This window comes from Merops nubicus, unplaced genomic scaffold (assembly GCF_000691845.1).
Source record: "Merops nubicus isolate BGI_N331 unplaced genomic scaffold, ASM69184v1 scaffold33330, whole genome shotgun sequence".
In the NCBI taxonomy this organism is placed as follows: Eukaryota; Metazoa; Chordata; class Aves; order Coraciiformes; family Meropidae; genus Merops; species Merops nubicus.
The window spans coordinates 64,698-82,518 of record NW_008582888.1 but is presented as its reverse complement, the minus strand read 5'-3'; the positions used below and the strand labels follow the sequence as shown (position 1 = coordinate 82,518).

The following is a 17,821-nucleotide window of genomic DNA, read 5'->3' as shown; positions in this document are numbered from 1 at the left end:
TCAAGTGGGCAGTGTCACAGAAGTGACCAGGAGCCATGGTTCCCAGCATGATTCCCATAGAGTTGGCAGCCCTTTGCTCTAAGGGTAGGCTGGTGGTGTCTCAAAAAGGTGACATGTTTGTTACAGCTGCTGGGGTTTGCTAAAAGAAGCTGATGTGGTGAAATTATATTTATAATGTTAAGTGGCACTATTTGTGTTAACTTTCTACTTTTTTTTTTCTGGTGGCTGCTGTATTTTGTCTACATTGCAAGTAAGTTAGGAAGGAGGCTGTTAGATGGAGCTGCACACACAATAAGTTGGCACGTGTTAGGCTTTCTGATCTGCTTTGGCAGTGTTGTGCCCTCTCATGCAGGGGCTCTTGGTCCAGAGACACAAAAAAAAGACTCTTTTTAAGAAAAGATGGGGATAATGTTGGTGATATAAGAGCCTTCTTCCTTGTGCTATTCAGTCAAGAAGTCATCATTAATGTGCTTGTTTTTCAAGTTAAGTATCCAGTTCTGTGTGTATATACATGTATGCATATATGCACTTGTCATAAACGTGAGGCAAAACTGATACTCTGAACTTTGTCAAGTCATTTCAAAGTTTGTGATGAACTGTTTGTAATGATGCTGTGGTACAGAAGATGACCTCAGAAAAAGCTTTTAGCAGGAATTAATTAATTGATAGATAACCTGGTTATCTTGTGAGCTCATAAAATACATAGTTGCTTAAAAATGTTGTTACTAGACAGGTTTATGGAAACACTTTTATGTGCTTGCCCTTCATGTTTATGTCTGTTCTTAATTCCATCTTGCCTACCTAACAGTAGAACTCATACCATGCTCTTTCCCCTGTTTTTGTTACTTATGTTGTTTAAAACTCTGCAATGTTCTTGCTTATTTTCAGATCTCATCAGAAAACTAGCACAGCAGAAGTTTGGAAATACACAGGGAGATTATCAAAAGGTAAACTGTCCATGTGTACCTGCATAAAATAATGAAAACAATGACTTTGGAATTCAGTTTTGTTTCTGAAATAGGAAATAATATTTTAAAGTTACAACAACAGGATGCAATAATGAAATCTATGAATGATGTGTATGATGTTTTCATACAAAATCTGGGACTAAAACCTTTCAAAAATATATTACAAAGAAAATTTCATAAGTCACTGTGAAGAAGCTATGCATAGTTAAGGCTCACTTAGAAATTCTAGCTCTAATATGATTGTGGTGTCTGTTGCACAAAGATTGAAGGCTCTTTGTATTGAAAAATACTGCTTTTATTTAAAAATGCTTAGAGACAACCATTACAGCTTAGCCCTCATGTTAGCTTCAGCTATTGTCCTCAGAAAGCTGCATTTACATGCTGGTCCTTGTGCTTTTGTAAAACAAAGTTTCTATACTCTACTTAGAAAGTGTGTTTTAGTTTACGTAGTGTGCTAATCATATCAAGGATATTTTCTGTTCTCTCTTTAGGTTTGTGATTATCCTGTAACAGTGGAAATTCATAGGGTACTTGGTAGCAAGAGAAGATAGAACATACCATGGATTTGACTTTAGGCTGTGCTCAGGGACAGTACCCCATCTTTGAAGCAATGTGACTGTTTGAGTTCCATGCAGTGGACGTATTACTTCATGTGAGCTACTTGCTTATAGTCCCAGCAGTGTGAGATACCTGTCAGGAAAATGAGTATGGAACTTGGTGCACAGGCACTTGAGCTATTGCCTTGAGTCAGGATGACCTGAATGATCTTGAGGAGGGAAAGCTTGTGCTTCCATGTCTCCCTGACCACAAAGCTATCACTCCAGTAGCCTGATAACATCTGCATGACGTGGAGCGTGTGGGTGTTGCTGCTGCGCTGCATCAGGCGACTTGCTGAGCCCATGTGGTTGTCTGGTGGAGCTCTGTGAGAGTGGTGCATTGCAGACTCTGCCTGCACACCCAGGGAGGGACACAGGGTCGACTTGGATGGAAGAGTCTTTGGACAAAACCATTAAACCATAGGTGGTACACATGAGTGCAAGTGTAGTATTTAGTAACTACTGTGTAAGTCATGAGAAACTTGCGACTAATAGCAGCTGTCATCCTGTGTAGTGGAGAGACCTGTTAAAATACTGTGTGATTATGGACTGGCAGGTATGATATTAGCTGTGCTTAGAAAGTAAAACAGATACAGACCATTTATAGGCCCTAGTTTTGACCTAAATAAAATGGAAAACTTTAAATTTGCAAAGGGAAATCTATCAAGACAAGTAGAGAATCCCTCAGAAGACAGAAGCACTGGTGGGAGGTAGCTGTGAAGAGGCCAGCATGGCTGTAGATGTGCCTCTGGAGGAATTTCCACTGAGGACAGGAAAGTGTAAATGTCACGCAGAAGTGTTGCCTGTGGTTCGGGGCAAGTGAACTTGGAGTAGGATAGGTTCAGAAACTGTGTATTAGGATGATCTGGGAAACACAGGTCTTCAGAGGAGACTAGCAGTGTCTCCTTAGCTTAGCAAAATAATTGGTAAGAGGGGGGATTACTCCTTCGAAATATATACAGAGAGGAAACACCAGGAAGAAAAATGCTATTTGGGCAAAAGATGTTGCTGTCACAGAAGCCAAGGAGCAGAAATGGGCCATGCGTATGTGCCTGTAAGAGGACTCCCTAGTTCACCGAGGGCTGGGAACAGCCTTTCAGTAGCGACAACAGGAAATCACCTGGTTCTGATATTTATCCTCTTAAATTTCTGTCAGTCCTCTGCGTTTTTTTTAAACTTTTTTTACAGAATGTGTTACTGACCCAGGAGGCCCTTCCCACTTCTGTCCTGCATGTCTCTGTATTCCCAGTTGGACTCTTACCATGGATGTCTTCCCACCCCCTGTCGGGGACAGCAATCTGTCAGGACAGCCCAGCAGCATCTGAGCTCAGCTGCTGTGCCTGCTCAGGGGAGCCAGCTTGCTGCTGCTGCTGCCATTCCTTTACTTCTGCTGGGAGATGTGCTCCCTCAAAATGTTCATAATCTACATTAAAAGTCTGTTTCCAAATGTAAATTTGAACATTTTAAACATATTGTACAGTAGAAGATTCATAAAGGTGTGTGTGATGCTGAAAAAAACTTCCAAAAACTTGAGAACATTTCTAATTCTCACACATCAGACTTTATGTTGAGGGGTCTTGCTTTATTTAGCTTGTCCACTTTTCTGCTTATGAGAAAGGGCAGTGTTATCAGCTGTGAACTTGTCATATAGAGATGAAGAGGAAAAATTAAAAGAAATGCTATTTCCATTGTGGAAAAAAAAAAGAGGAAATTGGTTTCTTCTGAAATTCTTGTCATTGGATATTTAGTTTTAAATATTTTTCTGAAATTGCAGGTAAGAAATCTGTAAAGAACCTGATAGACTTCTTCATTCTTTCTTGAATGCCTTTTTTTTTTACTTTTGAATAATTTAAAGTAAACCTGTACATAATTAGTTAAAAGTGAGGGTGAATTTTGTGTGTCATGTGTTAAGGTCCCAAAACTGCTACTAAAACTGCTGCTTTTATGCTGAAATAAAATAAACATTGAAAGATAAAGTTAGTCAGAAACATCCTAGGTCAGTTATGACAGGTGGAATTAATGAAGTGATTGCTAAACCACAAAAGTAATGCAATCTCTGGCCTTCTGTGAGGTTTGAGGAGAATTATTTGGAACAGGTGCTCAGTGCAGAAATAACTTGCCTGTTTTAAAATGTGAATATTTGTTGGCTAAATCCTTCCTTTCACTTACCAAGGATACCAGAAATTATCTGTTATGTATTTTATTGTAAATAATTTTCTAGCTATTTAATGGTGTTTCTATGCATTATTTTACTTTAGTGGCTTTTTGTTATTCTTTGCGTGTTGTTAGTTGTTTTGGTCACGGTTAATTATTCATTATTCACGTGATTTGTTTTTGTGCATGCTGCCTGTGTATTACACATACTCTCCGTTTGTTTTGACTTCCACAGCCAGAAAATGTTGTCCTGACTCTTCAGGTAATGTCTTATGTTAGATGTACAGCTTTGGAAAAAACTAACCATGTCTGTATATACCACTTCCGTTAGAACATAAAAAAAAAAAAAAGATTTTTAATGTTATTTAAAATGTTTTTCCTTCTAACCTATTTTAAATTTTATATTGTCAAATAATTTCTGAAGTCTTCAGCTAAGTAGAAAATAGTTATTTGTTTTGTTGTGTGGGTTTTTTTTTTTCTTTTAAATCTAGCCAAGTTCTTCTTCCTAGCATCTAGTTTGTATTCTTTGAAAGGGATAACAGCTTTTAACCAGCAGTTAATAATAACAATTAAAAAAACCAGATTTCATCCTAGAATTGGTAATTAGGTCAGAAATTTGCAACTCTGCTAATGGTGATGGTTGCTGTATTTGGATCAGTTGGTAATTAGGGATTGTGAGGAAGGGCATCAGTAAAGCTGGAACTGGAGCATGATTGATGGCTTGTGAGAAATTGTAACTTATTTTGCAGGACAATACACAGCCTACATTTCATCCTTTTACTGCCAAGTTGCCCTTGTGCTGGTGGATTAGTAAAACAGGAGAGGACTCAAAGCACTAGTCTGAGAGCTAGTTCCCCAAAAATGGGGAAAGGAGAGACTTACCAGGGAAGAAAGACCAGTGGGGTGTGCCCGCACCGTGCGCAGACACCTGCCCGGTCTGGTCTGGGTGTGCTGGCAGAGGGAGCAGCACGGGCAGCTTGCAGCTTGTGCCCCAGAGCCACGTTGCCTTCTGTGGGTCTGTGCCAGGGCTGCTGGCCAAGCGCCTCGCTCCTGGGGCACTCGCGCTGCTGCCAGCCCAGAGCGAGCTGGGGTATTGCATTGCAGCCTTCCCTTTCACTCCTGCCAGCTTTGAAAGCATCCTTTTAGTTACTGCTGCTCTGCTGTTTGGCAGCAGAATAAATGTCTTTGCCCGAGAGAGCTTAAAATCCACTCCTTCGTGTTTTCCAGTCCCTAAGCAGTTTTTACTTCAGCAGTTTGGAGAGACCTCTGCCACTGCAATCGATCATCCAGTGAAGTACTTCCCTTTGTGGTTCATACGAATCTTATACTCATAACTGACTAAAAAGGAGAAAAAGCTAAGCCTCCCTCCCAGATGAAGTGTTGATCTAGTCAGCCTCGCTGACATTTGTGGAGCCTTTTTGGAAACAGATGTGAGAAACAGTAAATTTGTGGTCCAGGAAACAAAATGTGTTCATTTCTAATCTATTTCAGTTGCATCGATAGACATTTGTTTTTTGTTAGCGTATTTCTTTCTTAGCACTCGCTCCTGTAGTTTGCCTAGCCTGTATTCTAGCTAAATAATTATTAGCTATCAGTATCTACAATGTTATGTAACTTTTTGTTACATACCAAAAAAGTCAATTGTTGGCAAATTACACCAAGTCCATAACTTTGTATGGACTTGGTAACTTTGTAGATGTTTTAGTCTGTAGTGAGATCTTAATTATTTGCTCTGTATTGATTGCAGTTACTGTGTGATATCTGCTATTACCACTATTTTTGTCTGAATTACAGGCCATCTACTATGAAATCGGGTTTATACTCTCTGCAGCCTTGGGATTGCTATTTATTTTCTTACTGCCTCTTGTGGGACTTTGCTTCTGTATGTGTCGTTGCTGTGACAACTGTGGTGGGGAAATGCATCAGAGACAGAAGAAAAATGCTGACTGCCAGAGGAGCTGTTTTGCAACATTTCTTTTTGTTGCTTCTTTAATAATAAGGCAAGTGTAATGAAGAGAACATTATGAAGCTTGGTATAGCACTAATTTTGCAGTGTCATGTGACAAATGTTACTGTATTAGTCTACAGGTGAAGAAATTATTAGAATAAGTAATACTATTGTTTATTAAAGAAAACGTGACTACATTGTAAAAATGCTGCTGCTATTGCTATCCAGGGTTTGTTACTTACTCACTTGAGAGAAATGTAGGTGTGAAATAAAAAAAAAACCAGCCTTGAAGTTGGTAAATGAGGTTTTTGCCAGTCTCAAAATAGCAATTGCAGAATGTTTCATTAAACTTATGAACATAAGATACTGTGTCCTATGTTCAGTTCCCATCCTGTAGAGACCTTGTGGTACCATGTTCTGCTCTGATATGGATAGTATAGTAGTGGTAAGAAAAGCAGTTGTGTGACCTCCTTCAGTATATGCTGTCCTCCATTTTCTTCTTAGTTCAAAATACTGAGTTTTCAGGCACTGAGTTGTTTAAACTCAGTTTAAACAACTTAAAGTTGTTGTGCTTTAAAATCCTGGAGTTCGGAGACATTTTTGTGCTGTTGGTGTTAGGCGCACACTCCTGTGCTGAGTGTGCAATGGGTGATGAGGGACTACAGTCCGGACTTTCTTTTTCCTGTGGTTGCTTTCAAAATACATTGTTTGCTTTCAGGATTTTTTTCCTTCAACTTCTGTGTATTTTCAGCTGCCTACTGTCATTTTCTGATCCTATTCCTAAAAACAGTCAAGTCTTTTGATCTATACTGTGTGACTGTTCAATCAGGTGGGACTTACTTTGTCACTTATAGATTATTTTTTTTTCCCCCTTTTTACTGTTTGTCATGACAAATGGAGGCCTAGCCTATGCTCAGATGTAGGCCACACTGATACCACATATGGGAACATGCTCTTTTCTCCCAGACATCACTAACAAACACAGCAATTAAATATTCTGAATACCAGAAAGGTGGACAGTAGCTTGCAGAGCTTGCCAGGTAGTTTTGCACCACATTGCAGGATGCTGTATTCTGGTTATCATGGCTAGGGGATGTTGCCTGTCAGCAGAGAGATCAAGAGATCATCCCCCCCATATTTGTATCTTTAACATGTGCATTTACTGCCAGCTGTTTTTGTGGTATTGAGTGTAGCCAGCATTGGTAAGTGCTTCTTCCTAGTTTGGGATTGACAGGTTAGTGATCACTAGTAACATGCTTTCCAGAAGTAGGGAAACTGCCTCTCTAACTCATCCTATTTTTGCTTTTGTGTAAGACATCAGGAATATCAGATGCTTACCCTCAGAGAGGGCTTGCTCTGAGGTTTCCACAGGTGGAGATAATCTCACATGACTCCCTGGCTAAGTCTCTAATGCTGTGAGTGCTGTGCAAAGCAAGACAGGACTTTACAAGGCTGATGTTACTGACCCCAGCCTGACCGAGTGCTCAGGTCTCCAGTACCTCTGTACTTAGCAGAATTCTGCTGCCCTTCCTGGATCTTTTTTCACAAGGGAGACACTATGTCAGCTTGTGTACAGCTGTGCTGAAACACAAAAGGACAGTCTTTTTGGTAGCCATTGCCCCAAAGAAAAAGCCTGAGATTTACTTACAACTGTTTCTCCATTGCTTATACTACGCTCAGTCTCCTTGTGGGTTTATACTCTACTGTTCCCATAAGCTACCATGCAATTTCAGACTAGGTGAAAGATTCACACATCTCAAGGACTCTCCCACAGATGAATACATAAGCTGTGACAATAATCAAGAGAGTTTATTCCTGTGCAAGTAAAATGCTTATGGCCACTTGCAGACAGAGCTAAAAGAACAAACACTTGAAGATCTGTGCAAGTGTAGGCTTATATATCAAAATGTACCAGAGAATCACTGAGGTGGGCCCTCTCATTGTTAGGGTATAGTTCAAGGTTCATTCCGCACTGGGGGCCTCCTTTGGGAGTATGTTTCCCAAACCACTGCCAGGTGACTGTAGCACCCCTGACTCCTGAAACAGAAGAGCAGCTGGTGAAGAAGATACATTTAGCAAGGCAGGCATCTATCCATGAACCCATTCCTCTGCCAGTGGAGCTTTGCTTTAAAGGCTCTCCAGTGGAACACAGACACAGACAGTTGCTGGAGGGAACAGGAGGCATTTCTAGGGGATTGACTACTTCAGGATTACAATCTAAGTGTATGTTCTGCATCTTCCTTTCGCTCTCTTACAGTGTCAGCCATTCTGGGATTCTCTCAGTTAAAGGATCAGAACTTGAAGGGCAGGAAGCATGAGCTTTTTTTAAAAAAAAAATTAAACTTTTTATTTTATCAGTCCTTGGTATGGAAAGATGGGTACAGGCTGTCTTTCCTTGGCTGAGAAAGCAGGTTAAATGCATGGCAGAGAGTATTAGTAGGGGAAAGACTCTGAATGCAGAGCTTGCAGTAGATGGTATATAATAAGCAACAGTGCTTGAAAGCTCTAGTAACATGGGGATAGCTTTCCTATGTGTCAGCATGGAGGTTCACACTGACATATGTGCTGTGCTCTGGTAATTAGGAAGAGGTTTTAATACAGAGGTTACTGGAATGATGTAGAAAGGAAATAAAACCCTTCTACCTAGATCTGCTCTCTGAAGGTGTACATGGGAAGTGTGCTTTCCTCAAGGAGAAGTAGAAGAAACAAGTGGCAGAATTTGTGATTATGTACACAGTCGTTTAAGTAAATACAACTTGTGTGTCATTCTCCAGTACATTTATTTGGTGCTTGAAATACTTCTTTTGGTAGACTGAGTCAAAAATACTTGCAGTTTTATTGGTAATTCACAGGTTTTAAACATGGATGTTGTCCCACCAAGTGGGATTCTATTGATAAAGAGCACACGCAGTAGAATAATTTATCAAATAGATAGCTGAGTGAGTTTGATATTCCAAATTTATCGTTAAAACAATTATGTGCTTTTCTTTGAAGGTTAGCTGAGAGTTTAGGGACAGACACTTGCTATTACACCTTATTTCCTAGTCATCTGCAAGCTTAGGCAAAGATATTTGGAAAGAAAGAAAATTTTGTTAATTCCTCTGCATTGTAAAGGCAAGGACAAGACATCTGATTTTTAAGAAAGTTTGCATTGCACTATCAAATTTCATACTGGTGATAGAAAAAAAACACATAGTTTTCTGTCCTTCCAAGAGAACTTGTGTTATATGTAAGTTCTTTCTTGAAGTTGTGGATGTTATGTATGAAATTTGAGAAGGCTGAGTCTCTGAGGGCAGGGAATGATACCTGATATCTTGGCAGGTATCTCATGCAGGCTTCAAATAAGTCCTCCTGGCTTTGTTAGATAGGTAATGCATGTTGTTCAGAACCTAGGAATCAACATATCTGAAAGAGCTGGTGAAGAATATGGTACAGAAATCTCTAGCCCGTTATTTTCTTAAATTCATGAGCTAGTAGTGAGGAAGATGACATTCTTACAATATGCAAATTTGTTCAGGATTTCTATTCTTTCTATTCTGAATATTTTTGCAAGCACAGCTGAAGGAAAAGCTTGGGTCTTCCCCCTGCAACTGAATTAGTAACATTTATATCCGTCTGTGAAACCTGACAAGAAATTTAGTGTGGAGTATCTGGTCCTGAAGAGACTGTTTAAACAGTTCTGTAATCCATTACAGAAAAGGCATGTCCTTTTTATTCCTGCTTTATGACTTTCTCCTTATTGAGTGTTGACTCAAGGCTCAGTTACATAATAAATAGATTTTTGCTCTCGTGTGTTTGTTTAGTTACATTCAGAAGGAGTCGCAATTATTCCGAGTGCTTTGTCTGCTTAGAGCATCTCCACTATCTTGTTTCCTCCCATTCCTCCTATTCAGGAGGCGGAAGAGAAAAATGATGGTATTCAAGTCTCACAAAGTACTGTTTTGTTAACTTCCAATTGACCTTTCTGCTCTGTGAGCATAACATTGAAAAGGCCTAAAAATGCTGGCTATTAAGAGAACAAGGATGTTGTTTTCAACTCTGAACCTTAAAGTGACATACAAATGTTCACTTTTCTTGATAGCTTGAGGTAGTTTGTCTTCTGATTTTTAAAATAAAAAAAAAAAAAAATTAAAACCAATTACCATCACTGTAGAGTGAAAAGAAATAATCTGTTGTATGTGTCCAGAATAAACCTGCTTACATCTGCTTGTGTTGGAAGTTACTCACTTTCTTGGCATTTTATACATTCTTAGTTCTCATTCCATGGGTGGTAGTTGATGGTAATGGCTGCTCAAGTGTTGCTCATTGTGGAAATAAAACTATGGCATTTGCTTTAGTTAAGTAGTAAGATCAATGCTGGTGTCCCTTCACTTGTGATTTCTAGGAAGGTAGTTAATAACCAGTTTTGAAGACAAAGCTGTGAAATTCTTGATAGAGAAGTAATCTCTTTGTCAACCTCGGTCAGCATGTTCTGAATATTTTTGGATATTGAGAAGAATGTTAGTGAAGCAGTCCTAATAGACTTGTAGCATACAGTCTCACCATCGCTTTCTGTATCATACTCTGAAACCAGAATTTTCTCAGCAAGAGTATTTGTCAGAGCAGTAAAAATTCTTGTACTCGAGACCAGTTTTACTGGGAGAATAAGCCTTTAACATTGCTTAGGAGAGCTAAAATTGGAAGAGCAAAATAAAGATTAAGTTTTGGATTTGGGTCACTGGTAAGAGGAGATGAGCATCATCAAGGTGTTTGCTCTTGTCTTGCCAGGATATGCAGATCATGTTACTTTAGGTACATGTTTGTTCTCTGCCATCTCACTTCTCAATTATGAGACTGTATTATGACTTCCTTTGAACATACATTCTTTGGATCAGGAATTGTACTTACCGTATATATTTTGCCCTAAAGAAACACTGGTATGGATTTTTCTCTGTCTTACTTGAAACTTGTAGTATTTAGGTCTTCTTGACACCCTAGCTCTGTAGGTTTGACAGTCTGGGAGGAGTACAGCACCATGTGTACTAGTGACTCCCTTCTCCTGTCCTTTGGATGTACATAATGGCCATTCAGGCTGCTGCAGTGTGAAGTAAGAGACTGGGCGAGCTGCCACCCAGCAATTGTCTGTAATGCGCCTGCCTGCAGCCTCTAGGCAGCATTTGCCCTTTGGGGATGTATCACGCCTTTGTTGAATGGATCTGTGCTGTCTAACAGTGAAATCTGTGGAAAGTTAGTGCTTAACTCATCAAGTGGGTTTGTGGCCAGCCTGCTTTTCAGGCTGTTGCCACTCTGGTAGTTACTCTTGAGTTTCATGGTGCTGTCATGAAAGTGAGATGTCTAAATACAAAGTCTTCATCCTTCTATTTAAGTCTGTTTTACACATAAACTAAACAAAAACTCTAAAGATCATGTGCTCTAAGAGAACTTTCAGAAGACTGTCATGGGACTTTTAATTGCCTCTTACTGTTTGTGCTGTAATTTAGAATTTTACGGTGGGGAATGATCAAATAGAAAATAATCAGCAGCAGTGCTGGCTGGAAGTCTATCACTTTACACCTTTTGTTTTACTATCAGGAAATGCTTATATGTTATTTTAGCATCAATAGGGACTATTTGTGTGCTTTTAGAAGATCTGTGCTATTATGTAAATAAATTAGGTCATTATGAGTAAATGTTGCTGAAGTTTTTGAATATAATATATTCCTTTTCACAGTTAACTTACAAGCTTGTAGCTGTGTCAAGGTTAATGATGCTTGTAAAATGACCTAACATTTCGAAGTCTTGTACAATTTATCCAGGCTATGCACATTTTATGACAGTATCAATGCAAATGCATAAGTAGCTGTATGTTAATACCTGCTCAAGACTTTTTTCTTTCCTTTTTTGCATTAGTAGTATGATATTCACCCTTGTAGTTAATTCCTCTGATTTGTAGTGCATTTGATAACTTCTAGTGAGAAAAAGAGGATCTGCAGATTCATGGAGACCTTTATTTTGATAATGTTGAACTTTTTTTGTCTGTAATTTTTTGGTTCTGTTTTGTGTCAGAACGGCATTTCTTGTAATAAATATCTATTATCTGTATTTTTTTTGTAGTGTTGGAGTGCTCTGTGCATATGCTGCCAACCAGCATTTAACTAACCAGGTCCGAGGAGCAAAGAAACTGGTTAACAGTAATTTTAAAGATCTGAAAGTTTTCCTTAACGACACTCCAGCGGTAAAGGGTTTTGTCATTGTGGGGAGTTGGGATGGGAGGGGAGAGTTGTAAGGTGTATTGCAGAAGATAATTGTTTCTTCCTATTTGGCATAAATAGGAAGCAATATTTTGCTTATTCTTTGTGTGCAAGTCTTTTTTCTTAAGAAAAGATACTACAAGAAAACTTGGATACCTGTTGCTCTTTGCTGTTTCCTTGTATTTTGGAGTTGTCTGTGCTCTGGGACTGAACTACAGTAACTTCTTTTCCAGAAGTATGTTTGTTTTGTCCTTAGACCAGTGTCATACTGTGCTGTATGGAACAGGAAAGTTTCATTTTTACTTTCAGACTTCCTTAGAGTCCCAAAAGCAGTCCTCTGCATAGCTTTTTGCTATGATAGAAAAAAAGAAGTGCTAGTAAGGAAGACTAGTACACTTGCAGAAGTTCAAACTTCAGCTCTTTATGGATTAAGAGCGGAAAAAAAGTCCAACAGTCCAATTACTTTGGCTTTCATTAATTAAATTTATTTTTTCTAATCTGTTTTACTTCCACATGACTGCAGAGTTAGAATGAGGTGGGATTCACAAGTGTGGTAACATCCCAGTCACAGTACCTCTGAGCTGTTTTTCTGCTGACAGGATTGTGTAAGAACAGGAGACATCTGGGTATACCATTAAGTGTTTCCTTATATGGAGTGGTTCCCTATGCAATTATTCATTTGCACATGGTGTTCTGACAGTCTGGTGATGGAGGCATATGGCAGAAAGTGGGGGGCATGCCAGGAAGCCCTCTTTCTTGAAACGGGGTGCCTTTTGTCAGTCTGCAGCTGACTTGGGGCACAGAAGGATGCAATCCAGTTGTGTCAGAAACCACTAGACTGCTTCACATCAGGCTGAGTGCTGACAGTAGCAAGCGTCAGAATAGAAAATCTGTTACCTACAAGTAACCATCTGAATAGTTAAAAAAACCCCCAGACACTAGCTAAAAAGATAATAAAAATGCCAGAATTATTAAATTTTAAAATGTCAGGACTTGAACACTCATGCCAAGGGTTCCTCAAAGTCTCACTTAAGTAACAGGTTCTTAGTTTCTATGCAGGATTATTAATTTTTCTTTTTTCAGACTTGATGACACTTAGTGATGCAGTCATCAAATAAATCTGTTAAGTCATTTTGGCAGACAAGGTACATGATTATCATGTATCTTACAGATTGTAAGGTTTTCTTGAGGATAGGATGACTTCACCTTCATGAAAAAGTTGTAGGATCCAACTAATTGGCTATAAAGCTCTGAAATCCTAACTAATGTCCTTGCCTCATCAGTATGAGGTGTACAGCATATAAGAGGATTTATAAAAAGAAGTCACATTAAGAGTTCATGTCATAGAAGATTTGCAGACTCTAAGTATTGAGTGATAACACTGTTAGTTACACAGAATTGCCTTTTGTCTGTGACGTTGCTGGAGACAATGCAAAACCTGTAGCCCTGAGAAATTTTAGTCCTTAGGTTAGCCTAAGAAGACAAAACAAACAAACAACAATACACCTACAACCTTCTTGGTAAGAAATACTTCCCTCCTTTTTTTAGAAAAAGGAGCTCTGCCTCACACTTCATCATTTAATTACATCCACTGCTATATGTTTGATAGCTTAGTTTGAGGATGGAATTTTTTTTGTCTGTTAGGTTTTTTCTTTACTCCACAGAAAGTTTGAGTCTGCAAGCCAGGTACACCATGGTACACACTGGAGTCATTTGTAAAATTGGGAACCCATTTGTCAAGTGTGTTAACTTTTACATTTCTTTAACTCATTTTGGGTAGGATTCACAAGGCATTATTTTAAACGTGAAAATCAATGAAGGTTATTTAATGTGTTTTCAAAATCAGTATAGTAAGATTTCTACTTGGGATGGTTCCTTGATAGCTTTTTTTGTGCAAACCCAGGGTCTTGGTTTTATATTGTTATGGTGTCTTGGTAGTGCTCAAGTTGGGGACTAGAAAAGCCATTTCCATGAAGATAGAGCAGCCAGCTCCTTTCATCACGGGAATCTCTGAGAGGCTGCCCAGGTACAAGCCAGTCTAGAGAATTGCTTCAGAATCCCCACTCCATCAACTTGCCCTGTGTCTCTCTGTGAAGGAGGAACTAATGCTACTAGAAAGTCAAATAACAGAGGTGAAGATGTGCAAAACCTCATTGGCCTCACTGACTTGAAGCCTTCATAAGACAACAATTCCTGCTACTTCACACTTTTAAGTGGAATCATTTACTCCAGAGATGTCCCAATTGAGTAGATTTCTCAATTAAACACATATTTTATTATGTGCAGTTCTGCCAAGCAGGGTTTTCAAATGCTTAGTTAACTGAAAACAGTAAAGAGACGGGATTTGGTGGGTTTGCACCAATAGTTTGAGTCTTTCAAAGTGGCAGTTTGACTCATTATTTGAAAGCATTGTTTTCCAATTATTTTATTACTTTTTTAATTGTCTTCTCAGCAAATTGACTACTTGGTGAGCCAGTACAACACAACTAAGGATAAAGCACTTTCTGACCTGAATAGTAAGTACTTTGATTTAATGGAGGTTAGCGATGTGTATTTAAAGACTTGAATAATATGATGTAAACAGCTCATAATGCAAAGTGAAATTTTATTTGATAATACAGTTTTCAGGCAGAATTGCTGTTCTCAGTGATAAATGAGATTTAAAATGATTTAGGTAAAACCTAAAATTTTTCTCACATGAAATGTCTCAGAGTTGGTGTAATGCGTATTATTTCATGAAATAAAAGTCATTTATTAAATTGCTTATGCAATAAGTCAGGCTAATATTTTATTTTCCTTTTTATAGGTCAGTAACCACTAATACTAAATGCTTTTTTAGAATATTAATCCTCAGTTTTTAACTGTAGAGCCAAATGTCAAGTTATAGAACTACTAGCTGTTTTGATGGTTCCAATGAGTGAAAGATCTGTGTTTATTTTTGTTGTTATACCTTTGTCCTCTACTCAGCTAGAAGCTGAGCTATAAGCTTATCGTCTTTCTAAAGCTGCTTAACGTGCATTTGGCATTTCAGAATGAGCAGTTGAAAACCAGGAGATAAAACTTGAAGTGCAGCTGCTGCACTTTCCCCTTCAGTACCATTACAACACAAGGCATCACCTTTTAAAGCTCTCAGTAAACAGGAGCAACCAAAACACTGATGATTTTTTTATCAAAAATGGATAATGATGAAAAGGGCTGACCATATTCAGTGCAGATAAGAATTCAAGATGTGTTAACAGGTGTTAATAAGTGCATACAGTTCTGCATTTCAGACTGAAGTGAAATACAGAAATCCCAAAATCAATTTTAAACAATATTGTTGCTGGGGTCAAACTGTGCAACTGTGTCTGCATGCCACTTACCGTAACTGGTTTATCGTGGCCAGAATCTATGCTTCTGTCTAGGTTTAAAATGGATTTTAAAGGTGGTTTTCAAGCAGCCAGCTTGGTGTGCCCTGAGGTCAGTGTGTCTTGTCTACACGAAGCTACCGAAGTACGTTGAATGTGGTTGTGAAAGGAGTAGTAATCTTCCCACTTAATTCTAGGTAGGAACACTGGTCTAAAAGTGTCATCTTTAAGTCAATAACAACAGCAATAATTTAACATTTCGATTACTAGCTTGTAGCTTCCCAGGCACTCCAAACCAAACTTTCACATTAAATGTTTATTTGTTCTCGGTGCAAATTTAATATGCTAGTTAACAGGACCCTAGCTGGATCCATGATGAGAGTGCTCATCAACAAATAAAGATGGTTTTTCTTTCCTTGAAATACCAGAACTAAGTGTGTGACACCTGAGGACAAAAGGATTTAATTCTAAAGGAATCAACAGTAGCATAATCCCCAAGAGAAATGTCGATGAGTTCAGTTTGCCCACACCAAGGATGTGCTGAGGAATGTTTTCTGCTTGAGAAAAATTCTCATCCCAAGCCAGACATAACAGTGCTGACAGTAATGGATGCTTCCGTATCGTGCAGTGTTCCCATCACATCAAGAAGAAAGAAAGAAAAAAAAAAAAAAAAAAGCTGTTTACCATGATCTGAAAATGAAAGGGACCCAGCAACTACCTGAAGTATCCTTAGATACTGTAACATCCTTTTACTTCAGGATGCTTCACCAAGCTCTGATCAGCGTTATTGTCTGCCTTCCTGCTGGACTATGCTTGGTTTCCGTTCGGGCAGTGAGGCAGCAAGGTTTGGGGGTGGGCATAGCAGTGAGTAATCCCTCGGGCAGCGCTGAGGGCACCGGTGCTGAACGCGCTGCCCGAGGAGCAGGGGGGACTGCAGACGTGCTTAGCGCTTAAGGGATTTCAGCAGAGGTGGCTGGCAGGACTGGCCTGTGCCTGACCTTGACATTGCTGGATGCCTGAGGAGCAGGACAAAGGAAAAGAATGCATTTTCTGGTTTCTCTTTTACTACAAAAACTTAACATCTATTGAAAGAATATGCTATGAAGTTCCTGACTGGATGTGGGACCTCTTTATGATAGGTTGCAGGGAGGAAAAAATGATTCAAAAAAAGCAGTAACTGCAGTGAAATATATGTTTTGTAGTTTCTTGAAATGTTATGTTTCTTAATCTACGTGGTTAAGTGCGTGCTAGTGAATATTCCCTGCCATATTTTTATTTACTGCTTTCATTTATAGGCCTATAGCTAGCTAAAGGAGAACAGTGTTCCTGCAGTATCTTCTGTCACTAAGTTCTGACTGTCAGGCCTTAGAGGAATTTTAATAATATGTGTATAATTTGTCATTCAAAGAGTCTTGACAACACCTGTGGTGAGAGGTAGTTTAAGGTGAACTAAGATATAATGAGTTTTTTCTCTCCATACTACAGATGTGGGAACTTTGCTTGGAAATAGAGTTCAGGAGCAGCTGGGAAAAGAAGTACGTCCCGCACTCGATGCAGCGCTGACAATGGCAGGAGGTAAAGATGTACATATTGTTGGATGGAAGTTCTGTTGCCATGGCAAGACAAGCATCCTCTTTCTGGTGCACAGCATGGGATGACCTTATGCAGTACCGTGATTCAGCTTACCATTCTTCCACATGCCTTGATGTTTCTTTTCAATTTAGGATTGTAGCAATTTTAAGGCTTAGAAATATATTTTAAAACTACATCCAGATTTATGTGCTAGTGTTGATACCTAGTTATAGCAGTCCTTGAAGAAAGATGAAATCTGAATTCCCTGCTCCAGGTGGTTGTCCCTTTCCACAGAATGTAAGGTGGACAAGGAAAAGTGTGCTTTAAGAGCTGTCTGTAGGTCTTTGCAAGTTAGTCTTTGACAGGTTGAATATACAATGGCCTTGCCCTGTACACTGCCGAGACTTAGAACAGTGCTTCCTGGATCTCTGAGTTTAGCTTTGCTCGTGCTTAGTTCTGGCTCCCTTTAAAGAAAATAGTCCTTTGATATTTTTTCTATTTAAGGCTTTTTTTTTCAGGAGTCGGGTACAGCTTATAGAGCAAAGGGAAAGACATCCATGAACTTTAATCACTTTGGTCTTTTTTTACCCATTAATTCTTTCTCATTCACTCGTCATCATTCTCCTTTCTTTGCTTTATTTCTTTATTTGTCTTGAAGTCAAAGTGGAAAGGGCTATCAAAGGTAAAAAATATGATAGTACTTTGTGTTGTGTGAAGTGCACTTTATTTTTGTGTGGTTTTAGTTGTATGTGTGATTTTATGTATACTAAACACCTGTTCAGTGTTTTGTTGGTGGTGGTGTTTTGTTGTGCTTGGGATGAAATCAGTGCTGAACGCTCATTGATAAGAATGCAACTTGATTTCTTTCCCTTTCATCTTGCAGCTGCATAATTTGTCAGCTGCATTATAAACAAAATACTGAAAATACTGTTTTGTGGATTTGATCTTTCTTTTAATTTCTCATGACCAAGTGTTAAAGTTCTTACTGAAACGACTAGGTAAGCAG

General features: G+C 38.9%; 1 protein-coding gene across 4 annotated transcripts in view; it reads left to right on the top strand.

Moving 5' to 3' along the window:
* The window catches only part of PROM1 (prominin 1), a 55,912-nt gene that overhangs the window by 14,573 nt on the left and 23,518 nt on the right, over positions 1-17,821 (top strand). For 2 of the 4 annotated variants that reach the window (XM_008939005.1, XM_008938989.1), the window contains exons 2-7: positions 889-947; positions 3,954-3,980; positions 5,513-5,718; positions 11,760-11,880; positions 14,349-14,412; positions 16,729-16,818. In XM_008939005.1, the coding sequence (XP_008937253.1) occupies positions 889-947; positions 3,954-3,980; positions 5,513-5,718; positions 11,760-11,880; positions 14,349-14,412; positions 16,729-16,818 (567 nt within the window). The remainder of the gene's footprint in view (positions 1-888; positions 948-3,953; positions 3,981-5,512; positions 5,719-11,759; positions 11,881-14,348; positions 14,413-16,728; positions 16,819-17,821) is intronic. The other 2 variants (XM_008939012.1, XM_008938996.1) reach the window with 1 other exon arrangement.